At 43.7% G+C, this 19,915-nt stretch overlaps 1 protein-coding gene across 2 annotated transcripts in view; it reads left to right on the forward strand.

Annotated features, from left to right (window-relative positions):
• SYNPO (synaptopodin) overlaps positions 1-19,915 on the forward strand; it is a 74,411-nt gene that overhangs the window by 43,064 nt on the left and 11,432 nt on the right. For both annotated transcript variants that reach the window (XM_053377031.1, XM_053377032.1), the window contains one exon: positions 17,003-19,338. In XM_053377031.1, coding sequence (XP_053233006.1) covers positions 17,003-19,338 — 2,336 coding nt within the window. The remainder of the gene's footprint in view (positions 1-17,002; positions 19,339-19,915) is intronic.

The following is a 19,915-nucleotide window of genomic DNA, read 5'->3' on the forward strand; positions in this document are numbered from 1 at the left end:
TCAGAGTGTTTCAGCTTCTAAGCCTGAAATTCATAATCATCTGGCCCCTGCGGTTTGTTTTTTAATAGTCCCGCCAGCATCCTGCAGCCATATTTCTTCCACATTCTAGGAAGATAAACACTTGAAAGGGTGACCCACTGGAGGATGAAACTCAGGCCTGCTCTGGCCCGTCTCCAGGTGGGGTCAGTCTCTCTGGTCAACTGAGGAAACTTTTCTCTCTGTGCTGTTGCCAAGGAAAAGAGAACTGCAATGTTACTTAAGATTGAAAAGAACAGAATATTTTGTACTGGATTCTCTTTGCTGTGTTAGGTCTAGACCTGTTGTTTTACATATGGCCATTCACACTTATATCCCTCCGTAGCCAGCAACCCACACTTTTGACACCTGATCTTAGCTTCTTTAACAGATTCTTCCCCAATGTGGCAACAAATAAGTCATTTTAAATGCAAAGAAGCATTGGTGACTGATTTTTCCTCATGAAAAGCTCCTTCAGAGGGGGACAAGAAGATGTTTGCTCATGTTACAAATATCCCCCACATTCTTGATGAAACAGTTTAAAATTTTGAACATATGCCATGATTTCTAACATTTGTTGGTAATACAACATTTTTGGGACTCGTAGGCTTGGTTTGCACATCACATTAAACCATTGTTTAAAACAAATGATGGTTTAATGTGAATGAGTGGTGTGTTGTTGCATGCTGCTCAAAAGTTCCCATTGCGCTGTGGACGAAATGAAATGTTTGTGGTGGACAACGCACCATGCAAATGGAACTTGGTGGACAGACATTGGGGGGGACAGGAACATGAGCAGAGCGTGACCATGTTTTGCATATGCTCCCTAAATCGTAGCAGACTATGCCAGGTCCTAACCATCTCCACCTCCACCTCCCAGCTCCCCCTAAAGCATTATAAGTAGGCAAGGCAAGCTTGATGGTTTTACAAACATGCCCGCTGTTGGTTACATAATGGCTGGATTGCTGCAAGATGCTCTACATAGGACTGCCTTTGAAAAGCTGGTACAAAAGTTTTGGCTAAAGTTTTGACCAGAGATGAGGGTTTGGAGCATGTTAATCACCTTTTACACCATCTTCAGCGGCTTAGGACTTCCCATCTTCCCAGACGAGCCTCTCCATCCACTCAGATACCTTTTTGACTTCTTGGCCACTATTTGAAGTACTGTTCTTGATAGAAATGCTGTGAGTCCTCTCTGTTGTTGTATCTAGACCACACACACCTCACACACACATGCACACACAATCTGTTCAGCACTTATCTTGATTATATATGTCACTGCCCAGAGACAAAAAAGGCTGTTTTGCCAAGCTTTTCACCTTGATTTTATTATCCATGGCTCTCAGATGTTTATCTTGTCTTCCTTGTTCTGACATTGTGTTCATTTTGTTTGCTTTGAATAATATTAAAGTCTATTTTGTCTCTATTTAAGTCTGTATATAAGATTTATTTGGATATATAAATCCAGTTGGTTGGATAGTGTTCTCGAAGCCACAAACATGAGTCTGACCAAACTGCGGGAGGTAGTGGAGGACAGAGGTGCCTGGCGTGCTCTGGTCCATGGGGTCACGAAGAGTCGGACACGACTAAACAACAACAATAATAAATCCAGTGCCTTTTCTTCCAGGGGGTACTCAAGGGTACGCAATACTGGCACCTCTTTTGTTGTTGTTGTTAAAAAGTGTGGCCCTTACTGTAACAACATCATGGCGAGTACTGGCACCTATTTTTCTTGGGAGGAAAGCACTGTATAAATCTATAAATCATTTATGAGGATGACGATAACAATTATTCTGAAAGCCACATCAGATATTTTATCAGAAAATGAAAGTGGAATGCAAAGAAGCAAAATAAAAGCAGTGCCTGTCCATGTGACTGCATGGCTACAGCTAAGTCATAATTTACCATTGCAATCAGTAGGCCCAGGAATGCTTCCAAGCGAGGAGCATTCCTGGAGCCTCTGTCCAGTAAACCAATGGGGTGGCTCTTTGCCATCACTTCTGCAAAATTTCAGAGATAGCCACGTTATTTTTTTAAAAAGCAATTATTATTATTGGAATACAATTTTGTTCAATTGTCTGTGTTGCAGGAAAGAGTAAATTGAAATAAATAGACCTTCCTGTGATAAAGAACATTTTAATCCCCCCCAAACGATACATATTCACTTAGTAGTAAAAGGAAAGGAACTTTGAGTTGCTACGTAGCCAGCTTGACATTTTTGAAAAGCCACAAAAGTTCAAATAAACATGTAAAATCAACAGAAAATGTGGAATGCTGTGTGAGTGCTTCTGGAGGCAGTATATGGTATAGGGTATGCAATGCACCTGCATCTACAATATAGCGGTGGCTTATGCTCAGACACAGGGCTTCCTTGGAGGGATTTTCTTTGATATATGATGCTGTCCTCCTAAATTGTTAACCCTAAACATACTTACTGGGAAGTAAGCGCTGGTGAACTTAAGTAAGCAAGCTCTTAGACTTCAGTAATTTCGGAGATCAAAAATGTTGCTTTTTGAGGAGGCAACTGTCTCTAAGATGGGACATGGTGGAAAGACTCTCTGGCGAAAGACGAGAAAGCGTTTACAGCAAAATGCTATAAATTGTAGTGTTGACTGTATTGTGTGGGCACATTCATATTTGGTTTAATAGGATGTGCAGCAATGTGTGCATGTGTGTTACATGCAGGCTTAAGCAAAAAAGCTAGCCCTAGTCTGTTCTTATTCATAGATGGGGAAACTCTGTATTTCAGAAGTCATAGGCAGCAACTACACTGGTTATCCTCTAGTATCCAACAAATGCAACCTATTTCTATTTATTTATGTAACAGCAGGTTTTTTTCAGTCATGGCAGGATATCTGAAATGACCTGGATCCATCTGACCCTATCACTGCTGACTTTCTCCTACACCGCAAATAAACGACTTCTTCCATTGAGTGTTTGACGTGGCACAGAACTCTGTATGAAAGCCCTGCCGTTTTTGCACAATTCTTCTGTACAGGCATTTTTATTCTATATTTTCAAATATATATAGTAAATGTTTTAGGGTGCAATCAAAACTCCCTCCTGCCCTGTAGCCATAGTAGAAAGTGTTGGAATGCTCCTGGGGGCACACGCAGCCCCCGGAATGAGACAAACCTCTCTGGGCATCTTCCTGATGCAGCGCAGCCAGGGACGTTTCTTGTTTTCTTTTTTAAAAAGGTGGGTTATAAAAATAATTAATTTTAATGTATCCTGTGGCAGCATAATGTCTGTGAAGGTGCACATAAAGAGAGCCAGTCTGTTGACACCAGTGCAAAAGTCCAGTCCCTGGTGACGTGGCTTCCTATGACACAATTATGGTGATGTGGCTGTGGGGAAGACAGCACAATCTAAGTCATGTTCATCACAACATGTATATTTCCATTATTTGTTTCCACTGATTTCCCATTTGCCACGGAAAAACTGATGTCTGTCTCCAAAAGAAGCTGCCCTTTTATGCTAGAGTTCAGGTGTGTGTGGTGTTTCCTCCTTGCATAAAAATGGAATGTGACAAAAGCACATGGGATACGAATGGTTCGCAGGAAGCACACTTAACACATTCCTGTCCCCTGAGCGCTGTGCTCTTACTTTGGCTTCCTTTCCTTCACTCTTTTCGCTCCTCCTTCAAGAAGATATGGTGGGTTGAAGCACTTCCCTTCTCCCATTGTTATTCATGCAGTTATCATGCACTGGCTTGGTATAAACATGCAGTATGAATGGTCACCAATATGTAATAGTGCCTGAAATACTCCACTATTGACTTAACGTATCCCTCCCCCTGCATTTGTGATACATTGCCCAACAGGTTTATATCTTTCAATAGGAATGGGCTGAATCCACAGCCTTTGATTTTAAGGCACAACCTGGTCTGTGTTGGGTGATAGTTGTTCCCAAGGACTATAAACTGTATCTGTGCGGCTTCAGGTTAAGCAAAGAGGCAGCAAGACGAGGCAGGAAGTGGTTGTTTAACCTTTTCATTCTCAGCTGTTTGTCCTCTAATCACTCTACTCCAGGTTATCCCAAGAGCTCTCTGTAAAAATAATAATAATAACCTATTAGAGAGAAAAGCAGCTTAAGGGAGGGGGTGCTTTTGAGTGGATAAATTCCTTAAATGAAAGGGTATAACAGTTCCATCTCCTGCCGACCCACAATTACTTTATCTAAGAAGAAACCCCTTGGGTGTGGGAGGGACATAAAGGAAATACGGGTCATTATTTATTTTGTTTTAATTTTTTGTTTTCAATCTAATTCAAAACCTGGAATTCCCTTCTGTCTGCTGCCAGCCACCCCTGCCAGCGCTCTATCTCTTATATATTTTTGGTCTTTGTGAATGCTGAAATTCTTAATTTGAAAATGTGATGGCAAAATAATAATGTACTACAAGCAAGTTTATAAGCACATAGAAGCTAAATATAGCTGCGTTTTAACACCCACAATTGCAAGTACAAAATTATTATCAAGCTGAAGGTAACTGCGTTAGAACACTGCAGACTGAGGCTGCAATCCTAAAACTGGGTTGGAGGTGGAGGGAGAAACAAAGGCTTGCTGAATGCTCATATATAATGTTCTCTCCCGTTTGGCAACAATGAGAGTAGGGATATGGGATAAATTCAATTCTGTTCACATTTAAAGGCGAGCCGACCTGATTTGCACCTTCCAAAACAATGCACACACCGAAATACAGCCATCCTTCAAAATTTGCACTTTTCCAGATTTTGCAATGCACGTCTACAGCCAAGGGATATGTATAAAAATGCATAAGCTACGGGAAAGTGCATAAAATGTATGTATTTGTGACAATAACATACCAAAAGGTGTTATATTAGGAGGAATAGCCTTTGCAAAAATGAATGTATTAGGCAAACTCACTTACAAACGTAATATATTCAGAGACATTCCCTGATGAATTTTCATGAGGACGACTTTTTTCCCCCTTTTAAAAAAATGCAAACTGATGTGGAAGTCCAAATTTAAGACCGGAAAGAATGAGAAAGTGAGAGGAACTGAAATTGCGTAGATTCACCCATCCTTACATGAGAGGGAAATATAGGAGATGCAAGCTGTTCCCTGGTCCTCCCCCAGCATGCCCCCAATTTGCCCAGGGACAGCCATTTCTGGGCCTTGCTGACATAGGTCTGGCTTCTGACATTCACTGATCTCTCTCTCTCTGAAGTTAGTCATCTTACTTTGCCCTGATGCTTCCTGTGGTCACTGGGACATCCTGGGTCTAAGAGCATACAGTCTGTCACCCTTCAGTTCATCAAGACAATATGCATGTTGTATCACTGCCATGAGAAAGAGATATGCAAATTTGCTGGGGTCCTCCAGCTCACAGTTAATTTCCAATGTGACCTTCAGGACCGATCATGTTGTGGTGAGGGGGCAATAGATGGAACAGTAGCTCCACTCCAACCTTCCAAAGATTGCCACTTAAAACTGCTGAGTTGTATAAAGGTCATAAAGTGACATAACGGACACTGCGGTGATAGTATTAAAGTGCATCTGTGAAAAGCGAAGATAATATAAAAAGAATCCAGAATGGGGTGTTGTTTTTTTAAAGTAATGCTACAGAGCTATGAAATGCTATACTAAAACATTACAATGTCAAAGTGATGAACACTATCACACTCACAATCTCCTGGAATGCTGACAAGTAGCTTGAAAATTCTGAACTGGATCATCTTAGATGATAAAGATTATGTAAACCCTCTTGGGTGTCCTGATTCACTTAAGGTACTTTATTTGAATAACTTCACAAGGCATGAAATATGTAACTCCGGCTCAGAGAGCTCTACCACAAAATGACAGTCCCAAGAAGCTGTTGCTTCAGGCAGCGTATTCCACAGGGGGTGCTATTTTCTTGTCTCTGGCCTTCCTTTTTGTGCGTCGCTTAAAAAGAAAAGAGCATGGGAGGGAGCCATTTTGAGATTTTGCTTCAGGTGGGAAAACATCCAAGGCCAAGACTTGCGGCTGGATGAATGAGCCTGGGCTGCGTACCTACCATGAATTTAAAGCACCTGGCTTCCTTCAAAGAAGTAGTTTGCCCCTTGTGGAGCTACAGTTACCAGCACCCTTCACAAAGTTCTGTGAGGGACAAACTACAGCTTCCATGATTCTTTGGTGGGGGAAGCCAGGTGCTTTAAATGTATGGTGGGTATAGAGCCATGTTCCCATAAGAAGTATGGCAAATAAGACACCCACTACAGTTGCTGTCCAATGAGGACAACTTCTTCTGATGGAGTGGCTTCTTGCCAGGAAGTGTCAGGCTCCACTTCACTGCAAAGTTAAGGGAGAAAAGGGACAAAGGTGTGGCCATGGATTAACAGACATATAAAGTAAACACTTACAATGGCAGGGATGGCTGAGATATTACTGCTCTCAGTGATACCAAATAATGGAAGATCATGTTTGCATCTTGGTACTGTCTCCCAGTCGGGGTTGAGTGATTGCTTCCAGGTTACCTGCTTATACAGTATGTCTCTTCCTTGTTTGCTTGCATAAATTTTGTGGGAAACTTGTATGATGCCTGCTATTCCCTGAGCTTTTTCTCTGATTTGTTTGACGTTGCGCCAAGCTATGTTGATCCCACATTTTCCAGTGCATCTTCCCATTACTTTCCCTACCACAGAAGGTCTGATTTGTTTGTTTATATAAAAGTAGGTTTGTTGCACAAGAACACCAAATCCACTTTAATTGCACAATCTGAATTTACCAGTGTGTGACTGAATTGCCCTCACAAAATTGCAACATTATGGAACCAGTCAGATTTAGCACTCTGAAACAGTAACATCAATGCTATTACCATCGTCATTGCAATGTGGGAAATTCTGACCTGCAGGCTGGTATCATGATGGTTCATCAAACTGACTTCAGATTCCTGCACTGTTCTCAGTGCAGGTGGATAGCACATTTGTTGTTCTTAAAATGGAACTGGGTCTCCCAGCTACATTGTCGTCATCCCCTTATCTACACTGCGTGTTAAGTGAGGACAAGAGGAAGTCTATGACGGTGGAATGGCTGATCAAACAGGAAAGGGTCTTTGGAAAGGAGCCACAGATGAGATGTACATAGAAATCCCAAGGGAGGAAGCTTCATAGCTGGTTCCATGTCCTCCCCCTGCAGCTCAGAGTGTGGTGCTAGAAAGCAGGAGGCATGGCAGTGAAGGTCAGTTGCCTTATGTGCCTTTACTGAGATGCTGGGTAAAAAGAATAGAATTGTATTGAAAGAACATGAAAGCCTTTATACTCCCAGGAGGGAGTACATGTGCTCACTAGCATTCTAGCTGCCAATTCCAGTTTGTTAGTTATATGACTATCTGAGTTGATTCAGAACCTGGTTGTGTCACACAGGATTGCTGGTGGATGTGCCATGAATCTCATAGCTTATTTAATAAAGGTTGGGGTCAGACTCAGAGCAGAGGTCCCCAGACTGCTATGACCCATCTCTCTGATGTAGCCTGAAATGGCATTGTTGACCATTTCATCTTTACTTCCATTCTCCATATTCTTCAGCAACTGCAAGCCATTGGGACAGGTGTCACCAGTTTCTATGCCACCACCTCTTCTTCCCTCTTTCCCTCCCTCAAACCACCAAGACATCACCACAGCAGTGACTTTTTGAAAACAATAGTTGAAATTATTTTTTAAAGATGGTTTTGAGAAATACCGGGACCTAGGAAGTGGTTATGGATCTCTGATCACTTTTTACAAGTGCCGCAACATGATCATTCCACTCCTGCGAGGAGCCTGTCAGGGATGCTGTAGTGGCAAGTTGCCAGCATTGGCAGAGATTTGGACTAGAGGACTCTATGCCTCTCAGTTAGACAGCTAGTCTTCTCCAGCTTGTGCTGAGCCCAAGTTTCACACTGTCAAATTTGCTGCAACTCAGTGGCTTCACACTGGAATCTCCCTGCAAAACTTTTTGTTGATGTGTCGTGATTTTTATATTCTGCTGGAGGGTGTCCTGGAAGAGAAAGAATGTCTGGGAGGAAATTTACAGTTCAATATAGGCTTTCCCTTAAAGAAATCTTTCTTTCTTCCCCTCCATCTCACTGAAGAGCTTTGAATTAGTAATTCCATTTCTCTGCTGCTGGTACATTGAAGGGGTTGAACCACTGATAAAAATACCCTGGAAAGATTCCAAGCAGCACAGAAGGCAAGAAAATGAAAAACATATTAAATGCATAAAAGTTAGACAAGCTCCGAGTGGGTGGAATCGGTGGCAGTAGCAACCCACAGCATACCTGGCAGCTCTGTAGAACGTCCTACTCTTTCTTTCTCTCTCTCTCTCTCTCTCTCTCTCTTTCTTTCTTTCTTTCTTTCTTTCTTTCTTTCTTCCCCCACCTCCCCATCCCCACCACCACAACGTTTTTAAGCAACAACACATAATTTAAACAATGCTAACTTAATTGAGATTGTCCTGAGTCCTCAAACACTGATGCAAGGAGGTGGAGTTGCAGAGGATGTGTACAAATTCCTCCAGCAACTAACCTCCCCTTCCCAGGACAAAACAAAAACAATCTGCTCTCCTGGTCTCCACTTTTCAACTCCAGCTATCACAAGAGCTAATTTAGATAGCACTGATGGTCCCAACATGGATTGGGGTGGGGAATATTTCTCGGTCGGAGAGACACATTGCCACACACACTCACACACATAGAATCAGAATGGTAGAGTTGGAAGGGACCACGTGGGTCGCATCTAGTCCACCCGTTGCCATTCAAGAATCTTTTGCTCAATGTGTGGCTTGAACCCATGGCCCTGGGATTAAGAGTCTCATGCTCTACCAACTGAGCTATCCAGGCAGAAATGCATCTTTCCGTCCTGGCAAGCAAGAGGCATTACCATAGTTCAAGGACACATTCTAGCCAGGCAAAAGCGCTTGAGGAAGACATGGAGCAATCTTGTGAAGGGTGTGGCTTGGTGGGCGGCCAGCCTAGGTCAGAGTCCCAAGGACTGTATAGAGAGACCTGGAGGGCCACAATCCCCCCTGCCCCTCAGATTTGTGGCTTCCCACCAGGGCTGTACAACCAAGTGAGTACTGGGCTTCCTCAGATCTCGCTATCATTCTTTCCTGACTTGCTCATTTTGAGGCTTTTTTTTCTCTTAATCCACAACCATGCTGTTCTCTCCTTGATTCAGCCGTGGTGCTCTGGCAAGGTAGGAAAGGTAAACTTTCACATTACTTTTCAAGGGTGTGTCAGGAGAAGGAATCACTGGGCAGCTGCCAAGGCCTACTACTACCACAAGTTCTTTGCAATCTCCTGTTGGTGAAACCTGCATATGATTTAGTCTTTTGAATGACCTCCTTCATGTCTTTGGGTATCAAGCTACCTCAAAGGAGGCATGTCCAATTTATGCCAGTGTGGTGTAGTGGTTAAGAGCGGTAGTCTCGTAATTTGGGGAACCGGGTACATGTCTCCGCTCCTCCACATGCAGCTGCTGGGTGACCTTGGGCTAGTCACACTTCTTGAAGTCTCTCAGCCTCACTCACCTCACAGAGTGTTTGTTGTGGGGGAGGAAGGGAAAGGAGAATGTTAGCTGCTTTGAGACTCCTTCAGGTAGTGATAAAGCGGGATATCAAATCCAAACTACTACTACTACTATTCTTCTTCTTCTTCTTCTTCTTCTTCTTCTTCTTCTTCTTCTTCTTCTTCTTCTTCTTCTTCTTCTTCTGTTCTATTTATTCATGCCTGTGAATCTTCCTTCCAAAAAGAATGTATTTTTATGGCACCCCTTTCTCCCCCTCTAAATTAAGTAAATGCCCTTACAGTGTATAATTTTGTGGAACTCTTGGTTATTTACTAATGGTCCCCCAGAGCCCCCTGGCCACCTTTTGGCAATTTTCTCCTCCTTCTTTGAGGTTTTACCTTTGAATATACTCACTTGTTGGAGGCAAACGCTGTTAAAACCTGTCATGAATGGATTTGGCAAACTGCAGGTCAAAAGAAAAGGAAAGGAGATGGAAATACTTTAAATTCCCAAGAATATCTCTCATCACGCAAGCATCAAAGGCTGTGGGTTATTATCTTTCCCAATGCATAATCTATGAGTACATGTAGCAATGGTGACAGCTAGATGGACAATGGAGAAGCCAGGCTTTGTTCTCAAATGACTTGTGTAAAATTAAGAGTTGTCAGACCTCTGGCTTCAGGGAATGGCTAAGAAACAGCATGTGCATGGTGCAAGCAAAAGGTATATCTGCTTTAGTCATCCTTTGTAGACACACCTGCAGTTCTTTTATCGCTGCAAATCCCAAAGTATCTGTGAATCTATAGCTTTACCTTGCCAAGAGGAGAAAAGAAAAGGCCACATCCAGCCTACAGCATTATCTAATCTGTGTATTATTTTCTCCCTAGTAGTAACTAACAGCTTGTTAACTTGCACCTCAACATAGCTTAGCCTGGCTTCTCCCCGCCAGCTCCCTGTTTTGTATTGTGTAGAGCAATTTATAACTTCATGCCTGGGCAAATGAAAATGGAGCTGGTGCCTGTGGACACAGCCCAGCTGTGCCAATGGTAAGGCGATAGGGGAATGGTTCCATAGGTTAGAAGACCCAGTTCTGATCATAGTTTTCTGTAACAAATTTCCTGAACGATCTTGGCGGTGTAATATTATCAAATCCCCAGTGGTTCCCTTATACCAGAGGCTGAAATAATAAAAGGCTATGAGATCACAGATAGATGTCGGTGAAATTAGCATGTAACATTCACAATAGAGGGAGTGCATGCTCATAGAACTGAACAGAGTTTTCTTGGAACCCCAACTTGGCTCGAGCCTTCTGTGGTGGGAAAACCTACTGGGTAGGGAGGGATAATGGGATAGAAGAATTCTCTTTAGTCCTGGCACCTTTCATCCTATCAGAAAATTATTGCAGTGAGAAGTTCAGGGTGTGTATTGGGTAGTCAACATTGCTGGACTACAACTCCCATCATCCCTGACCATCAGCCATGATGGCAGGGGCTGATGAGATTTGTAGTCCAACAACATCTGAAAGGTGCCATGTTGACTACCCCTGTTTTATGACCTGGCCAAGGATGGGCTCTGACCAGTATCTGGGGTAGTTGAGCTGCCTGGTTTTGCCTTGCCCACCATTGACTTACTCAGACGCTTTCTCTCCTTGTGCTTTTCTCTTGAGATAGCAAGCTTCCTTCCCAAGCAATCTCCTTGGACAGATCTTGAAGCAGTCAGACCTGAAGAGTTTCAGAGCACCTGCTTAATATTACTAGATTGGCTAGAAGAAAACGGGAGAGATGAGGACCACTGCACTTGCTAACATTTCTATTTAGTTTGCAAGATGCAGGATCAATATTCCACTATTGGTGTCGGTTGCCCGATACGTCTTTTTGTCATTTGTTAATTCTGTTTTCTAAGAGGTTCTATTTGATTTGCAGTTGATGTTAGCCACCATGGGGATCTGTTAGATGGAAGGGTGGACTACAAACATATAAACCAATCAATACGTTTTGTATTAGTTCTGCCTTGCTGTCAGGAGTCAATTGTTTCCTGTGATTGTGTCTCTTTCTGCTGCATGAAGTGGGATTTCCTGTTGGTTGGTTCTAAACCAGCCAGTGTTTAATGTGAGCATCTCCTATGGGAGCAATAAGGAGAGCGGTCAGGAAGGAATATGTTTTCCATATTCTTTTGGAAACCTAAACACATGACCACACCATGTCTGCCATGCACTCACTTTTCCTCTACACAAATGCTATCCATGCAGTAAACTTGCCATGCTTAAAGTGGTCATTAGGGCAGATCCACACCACACATTTAAAGCACACCCAATGCACCTGGCTTACCCCAAAGAATCCTGGGAGCAGTAGTTTGTTAAGGATGCTGGGAACTGTAGCTCTGTGAGGGGGAAATTATAGTTCCCATGATTCTCTGGGGGAAGCAGATGTGTTTTAAATATATGGTGTAGATCTGCCCTTATAGAGCATGAAGACTGCTTGAAGGTTTGTGTTAAAGGCCTATGGTTACAGAAATTCCAGGGGCAATGCTTATCTGAGTTTGGTTTCCCTCAGTCCAAGGGCCTGATCCAGCTTCCAAGTAAACTTTCCCCCTCCGTAATCCCAACAATTTTGGCGGTGGTGTCAAAAAGAGAAAATAAATAAAACAGACACATCATGCTGTGATTCCCTCAGTGTGTCTGCACGCACACAAGTGTTTGCAAGTGAGAGTGGGGGTGGTCAAACCCACTCTTGTGATTTATTTATTTATATTTATATTCCACATTCCCTCAAAGGAGCTCAAAGTGGCCATAATAATTCTGTGGGGATTGGCCCATGGTGAGCCAGTGAGCTTCATGGCTAAGTGAGGATTTGAACCCTGGTCTCCCAGGTGTTAGTCTAACACTCTAACTGCTACACCACACTGGTTTACAGCTTACTGCTCCAGGGAAGAGGCAGCGGATGAAATGATTTAACCCCCTCAGTCCATATGAAAACCCCCCCACCTATGCTAAAACCTTCCTAAATATGCTATTAACTTTTTAAAAACTTGACAGTGACAGGCTTCCTACTTACACATTTAGTGTCACATCTAGCATGGTGCTAAAACTGCAGCTTGTTTGTTTCTTTTCACTCATATCTTCCTGGCATCATTCTTAAATGGGAAGCGTGCAAGGCATGTCACAAAACATCCAGGAACTTCCAGCTTTATTTCCTTAGGAACTGAGAGAGAGATCATCTCCTGGCTACTTAGTTAGTAATCTCCCCAACAAAAGGAAGGTATAGGCAGACCTGCCCAGAAGTTTTGTCCAACTGAAGTGGCTCTTGTTACCCCATTATTAACCCTCTTCTGCTTAAACTTAAAACAACAGTTGAATGAATCTTTTGGGATCTGCGATGTCTGCATAAAATGTTTCATGGAAGTTTTTTCCTCTCTTTGGAAAGATTAATAATAATAATAATAATAATAATAATAATAATAATAATAATAAAAAATTATTTATACCCCACCCATCTGGCTTGGTTTCCCAAAAAAGGCATTTAAGCCTTATTTGTATTATGAGAATGCTAAATAATGAGAGAAAATGTCAGCCTTTTATGAGAGCACAAAAATTCCACCCTCCTATCACAGTTCCACATTTCTAATTGCCAACGTTCTGCTTGATTTGAGGGGGGTGGTGTATATATATAAAGTAGCTTTTTAAATAGATACAGTTGTTTTATATGTGCTTTTATTGTATTGTGAAATCACTCTGATATGCTTCATAGAAAGCAATTCATAAGTGAAGTTAATCATCATTATCACCCTGCAATCAATGATTCAGGATGTAGTAAAAGAGGGCAGCAACCATTGCCAGGCACTGACTTTGCTCACCTCCAGCTATGAACTTTGAGGGTAGACTTCAGTCACAGAACCCAAGACTTTGAGATGCAAGTTCCAAGATATTATGGGACCCTTGGGGCACCTTAAAGAGAGACACAATGCCCTGGCTTTCTTCTTTTTCTTTCCTTCAGTGGTCCTTTGAGTCTTCTTTCCTATCCTCTACATTTACCCTTTTCCCTCTTCTCCCTCCTTTCATTTTTAGGGTATACCGGTATATTTGTGTGTGTAAATCACGCTCTGTCCTCCGTCTGTGCTAAGGTCCTACATTCTCATCATATTCCTTATGAAGGAAGGAGTTGGTGCCCCATTAACAAAAGTGTTAATTCTCCATGAGCAACACTTGCTGCAGTCAGAATAATCTAATATAGGGTACATATACACCATACAGTTAAAGGATGTGACTTCCCCCAAAGGATCCTGGAAACTGTAGTTTCCCCCTCACAGACCGACAGTTTTCAGCAACTGCAGTCCCCAGGATTCTCTGGGGGAAGTCATCAGTAGAGCATGAGACACTTAATCTCAAGGTTGTGGGTTCAAGCCCCATGTTGGGCAAAAGATTCCCAACTAGATGATCCTTGTGGTCCCTTCCAACTCTATGACCTGTGTCCTTTAAATGTGCTTGAAAGGTGTTTATGCCGCCTATTTGTGGAAGGCAGGTTTTAACATCAATTCCTTTATATAGTGGTCGACCTAATCAGAAATAATTGAATATGTCATCTTCTGTTCAAAGAAACCTTACAGGACCCTCACTAGAAACAGCAAAGTCACCAAGAAGTAGCATGATTCTGACCCCAGCTGTGAGCCCAAAAGCCTAAAGGGGAACTGAGAGAATCCTTTGCCTGGGCAAGCCATCCTGCTTCCCCCTCGTGCCACCGTCCTCAGTAGGAATGTCAGCGGTTGGCCTGTAAACTTTTTATAACTGCCCTTTGTTTCTGATGTTTCCTCTTGCCAGATGTATGAAATCATGGGAGTTTCAGAAAAGTTGCTCATAGGAAATGGCTCACCCAGAGAAAATGCATTCTGTGTCCTTCCACATCCTTTCTGGAACGTTGCTAATAGCCACTTATGCCATGACCCATGGCCAGACAGTTTTTAAAAGCTGGCAGCTCCCCACCTCCCCTAGACAGTTAAGGTGAGTTAGGAGGAACCCAAGTGGCCTATATTTCATGCTTTTATGAGATGCTAAGTGGACTCCGTTCTAGGAAGCCGTTGGCTAATTAGCTTGAACCCCTGATTGGTTAGGAATCGTACGAAAGGCCCCAAATGATGTCAATTTATTATCGGACGCTGCCATCTTGTGTTTAGGTTCAAACAAAATTATTAGGCCGGCACTCTGCATCTGCTGTGCAAGAGGTGAGCCTCCTGCAGTGTTCAGAGACAATAGTTTATTTTTCTAATTTTTGTGATAACCCGGCTCATTGTGCTTAGCCAAGCCTCTGTAGAAAAGGGGAGATCTGTGAGACAGTTTCGAGTCGGCCAACTTCCTGCTTGGAGCATGTTTGTACAGGGTGTTTGAAACCAAGTGAACTGCAACCTGAAACCATTTGAAGTCTTTCAATAAATTCCTTTTGCATGCAGTCATTTACAATCACAAAGCAAAGCTGCGTACAAAACAGGGACACAATCTCCCAGTGCCTTTTTTTCTTGCATTTTCTTGCAAAAATTGATCTTGAAAATAAAGAGAATAGAATGCCTGGGATTTTTCCATTGTAAAAAAAAGGGGGGAAGCATTAGAATGTCTTTGCTGGCAAGCAGTTATGCACATATACAATGGTTCTGGGAGCAGGGACTTGGGGTGTGAGGGAAGGTCCACATAATTCACTAAGGAGAGTGAAAAAATTGTATGCAAGGTTGGGATGAGGAAATAGTTCCCAATTCTTGCAATCAATGATTAACTTCCAAGCCCTCCCAAATAGTGTGATGACTGCCCACTCTGTTATATGTCTGCTTTAATTACATTAAACTTCATTGATAGAAAAGGCCAGAATAGCTTCAATTTACTTTGGTTGGCATTTACCTGAAAATCATATGTATGCTGTCCTGTGGACCCTTGCTCTATATCTGATATATTTATAAGACAGATTTTAAGGCTGGGCACATGATGTATAGTAGGAATACATAAACATTCACATAGTGCTTAAGTCGAATTTTCTGAAAAGTGGAAGAAAAACAATGTGGACTGTTATTGTTGCTCTCATTGTTGCTGCTCTTGTTTGTTGCTTTCATTATTCCTTCTCAAACCCATTTAGAAACCCAGTCCCCCAAAGTTCTAAACAGTGATAAAGAGTGATCCGAAATGCACTTGAAAATCACCCCAGCATTTTCTGCCCTCTGACACAGTGGGTCACGGTGAAGTCTACAGTATTCTGACGAGCATCATCAAAACCCAGTATTTCTGTATCCATGGATAGGGTAGGGTTACCAGATGTCCCCGGTTCCCGGGGACAGTCCCCAGATTTGCAAATCTGTCCCCGGACAAATTCTGTCCCTGGAATGTCCCCAGATTTGCAAATCTGTCCCTGGGAAACATGGCAGCCTCAGCAGCCCAGAGCCAGTCTGGTAGCGCAGTTGGCTCTGGCTGGCTTCAGGAGCTGCTCACTACTGTGGCGCCTGCCATTTTTCCTCGCCGGAAGTCCCCATATGATGTGTCTTGTGCTCTGGGCTGCTGACTGCCACTGCTGCCACCACTGCCAAAGGGGAACAGGGGGTGTTCGGCGGTACAGATCTCCTGCTCCCTTCCCCCTTTGTTTTGACTGATCGGGAGAGGCTTGGGAGTTGCGGACAGGCGACCGTTGCCCAATTTTAAAAAAACCTCTGCGCATTTGTTTCATAGGGTGCGAAAGAAGGGCTTTGCACCTTTATACAATATGCATGTGTGCTTGGACCCAGGGTCTTTTGCCTCACCATCCCCACTACTGACTCCCTGTTGCTACTCAGCTTAAAAAAAAAAACACGTCCCCGGATTCATTGGAAAAAAATCTGGTAACCATAGGATAGGGGACAGGGCTTCTGTATTCTAAACAACTTTTTTTGCCACCTGCAGCATAACTAGCAATCGTTCTGCAGGAATGAAAAAGACTGCCTCCAGGCTGCCAGTATTTTATGGGATTCAACTGCATACCAGAAATTTAGGCTAGAGCAATTAAAGTGAGTTAAAAGCCCTCTCTTGCCTTAGTGCAACGAATCTTGCTGTTGTCCCCTAGCAACTGGTATTCAGAGTGTACAACAGGGTACTGCTGTCCACTTTTTATTATTAATAGCAATAATTATGCAGCTATTACTGGCATTTAAAACAATGACAACCATATTCATTTTGGCCAGCTATGTCTAGTATGTCATTTTTTAATTTTATGTTATGATTACAACTTAGTATCAATGGTAGTTATCTGCCGAAATACATTAGCATATAAAAAAAAAGCCTTGACAACTATATACTTCTGTGGCTTGTGATTTTGTTGGCTTTGAGTTACTGCTTTCTGTATATTCTTTACAGGTGCTTTTTTCTGGGTTATGACCAACAAGTTTTAGTTTAAATTAATCATATTCCAGTTGGGTAGATGTGTAGTATGTATGTGTGTTTTCTGGGACTCTTTGATTCTTGAGTTAACACTGTCCCCTGTATCCTTTCTCTTCCTCAGATGTTTCGAGAAGTGCCAGCCTTTCTGAGAAAGAGCTGAAGGAAGCGAAAGCCAGGAGCCAGAGAATTGCAGCTCAGCTGACAACCCCACCAAGCTCCAACTCCAAAGGAGTCCTTCTGTTTCACCGGCGCAAGCAGCGGGTGAATGCTTTTACCTTAGAGGCCCCCAAGACAACAAGCCTGAAGCAAGCAGGGGCCGAACGCATCCCCAGAGCTACTCAGAAGCACCAAAGCAGCCCAAGACATGGGAAAGAGCCCCATTTGAAGCAGGCCTCAATAGACATCGGAGCATCAGAAGGATTATCCTGTGCCAAGAACTCTGAGTTGCGGGGGCAAAAAGGCAGCATGGAAGAATACGAGAAAAGCCTGGCTCTGGAGCAGACTCTAGATAACACACAGGGCTCTCAAAGGCATAAAATAAGAAGTGAGGAGGCCGTTTCCACAATTCACGCCACGTTGTCCTCTGAGGAAATCCCAGCTGAAGACTTTGAGCAAATTCCTCTCAGCGTGTACCTGAAGGAAACTACGGGGACAGCCTCCACCAATGGAATGCATGAACTTATCGCCAACAAATTTGAAAAGGCACTAGTTACTGAGCAAGTGCCAGTTGTTGACAATATGGAAAAAATACTGCCTATTTTTGATGCTGTCCCTGTCGCTGACAGGGAGAATAACAGCACCATTCTTGAACAGGCACCGTGTGTACTGCATACAGACAGGGAAAACAATGTTCTCGATAAAGAACCATATTTGCCAAATATTGACAGCAAGAATAACAACAACATCCCTGACAAGGTGCTGTATGCACCTGTTCTCGATCAGGAAAACAATATTTTTCTTGACAAGCCAATGAGTGAACCAGTGATTGACAGGAAGGAGAACGGAGAGATTCTCATCAAGGAGCCGGATGTACCAATCATTGAGGACAAGGACGTTTCGCCTGCTGCTGAGGAAGAGAAACCCATGCTAGCTACCGACACGCAGCCCAGCGAGACTGTGACACACACTAATAAGCAGTACTGTGAAGTACGCCTGACTTTGTCTAAACCGTTGCCTGTGAAGAACCGAACTGCAAGACCATTTGGGACTCGACTGCTGGCTGCAGCTCAGGCGCCAGCAGAGAAGAGTCCTGTGGCTGAGTTTCCTCCTCCACCCACTTATGCAGAGACATTTTCCAGCCCTCCTCCAGTAACTAGGGTCAGGTCACCTCCGGCCTACTCAGCACTGTATCCTACTGAAGAACAGAAAGCTCCTGTTCCTCATGAGGCTACGTATGTAGACAGCAGACCAGGACCTCTTCCTGGAGGAGAGGACAGGGAGTCACCAGCAACCGAAACAGGCCTTCTGGAGGAGTCCGTAGCCCGCAGAGCAACAAAGAAGTCCATGTTCACCTTTGTCGAGAAGCCCAAAGTGGCTCCTAATCCAGATCTCTTGAATTTAGTCCAGAGAGCAGATAACAGGAAAAAGGGGAGAGGACAAGGAGGAGCATCCAGTCTGGAAGAGGAGCCATTTGCTCTGGGCGCGGAGGCCTCTAACTTCCTGCCTGAAAACAGATCAATAGAAGGACCAGCTCAGGCTCCTGCAGATAATGCCCCAGAGTGGTCTTCGTGTTTAAGGTCACCAAGAATACAACCCAAGCCGATGATCAAATCCAACCAAAGCCTATCAGAGGCGAGAGGAAAGGGGGCAGAACTATTTGCCAGACGGCAGTCGAGGATGCAGAAGTATGTCATTGAGTCTCCATCGCACCCAGACATAGGCAGGTCACCTTCTCCTACCATGTCCCTCCCTCCCTCCTGGAAATACGCTTCAGAAACTCATCTCTCCCCAGTCACATTCCAGGCCCCTCCCAAAAGTCCAGCCAGATCTCCCAAAGCTCCTCCTCTGCCTTTGTACAACAGCAACATGTCGGAGAGCGAGATTTCCAAAAAGGAGCTGGAGATCTCCAAGCAGCAGCCTTACCAGCTTCAGTCCTCCTTGTTCATCCTTTCCCCAGCCAAAGACCCCGTGAGGTCCTTACCAAAAGGGGCACCGCCACCCAAGCCTGTGGTTGCTGAGCCCACATATATGAGACAGGCCTCTTGCCCAACATCTCCCTTGCCTCCTTCTCCTGTTTTTCATCCACTTGCCCAGTTCAGCCAGGGCAGACCATATCCTGCTCCTTTCGCCCCATCACCCGGGACTTCGCTTGCCCCTCAGAATGTCCAGACAAGCATGGAAGCATCGCAGGAGCCGCCTTTTGAATACTCTTCAAGAATTTTGTCGCCTAGAGCAAAAGGAGTCTTCCAAGCTCCAAGGCCTTCTTATTCCACCAAGAATGCTGGAATTGAGCCTCAGGTGTGGAGACCTTTTTACTACAAGTAATGGTATCTGTTCAGGGGTTTGGGCAAATGGCCAGTGTCATCGTTAGCTGCTGATTGGTGGTGTGCAAAAAAAAGGCAAAAAAGCAAAATGAAGACAGCTTGCAGGTTACAAATCCAATAGGATTTGCATACAATATAGCCGTATCTCAAACTCCAATGGGCCAGACGTTTACACTAAGGAAACTGAGCTCTAGTGAGCAGACAGGTGCTCCCCTCAGGCATTTCTGCAGCCAAGGTCTGCGGTGGAAGCCCAGTTTAACATAATCCTGGGATGCCTTGGCCTAGCAGAACTTATGCAATTGGATCCATACATTTCTGCAGATTTAAGTTCCAAAGGGAGCTAAAGAGTGTGTGAATGCAGTGCACAGTAGGAGCATAAAAGTAGTCCAAGCATAGGAGTCCTAGAAGATCGTTAGCAGAAGCTTGACTGAAACAGGAGGAGCGTCTGGTGCCTTCTTTCTTCTGCTGCCCAGAAACTTTATGGAGCATCAAATCTCTGGCTTCATCTCTCCGCCTTGCCTTCTGAATTTCTTCCTTGCTCTGCAAGACTT

The sequence above is a fragment of the Podarcis raffonei genome, chromosome 2 (assembly GCF_027172205.1).
Source record: "Podarcis raffonei isolate rPodRaf1 chromosome 2, rPodRaf1.pri, whole genome shotgun sequence".
In the NCBI taxonomy this organism is placed as follows: Eukaryota; Metazoa; Chordata; class Lepidosauria; order Squamata; family Lacertidae; genus Podarcis; species Podarcis raffonei.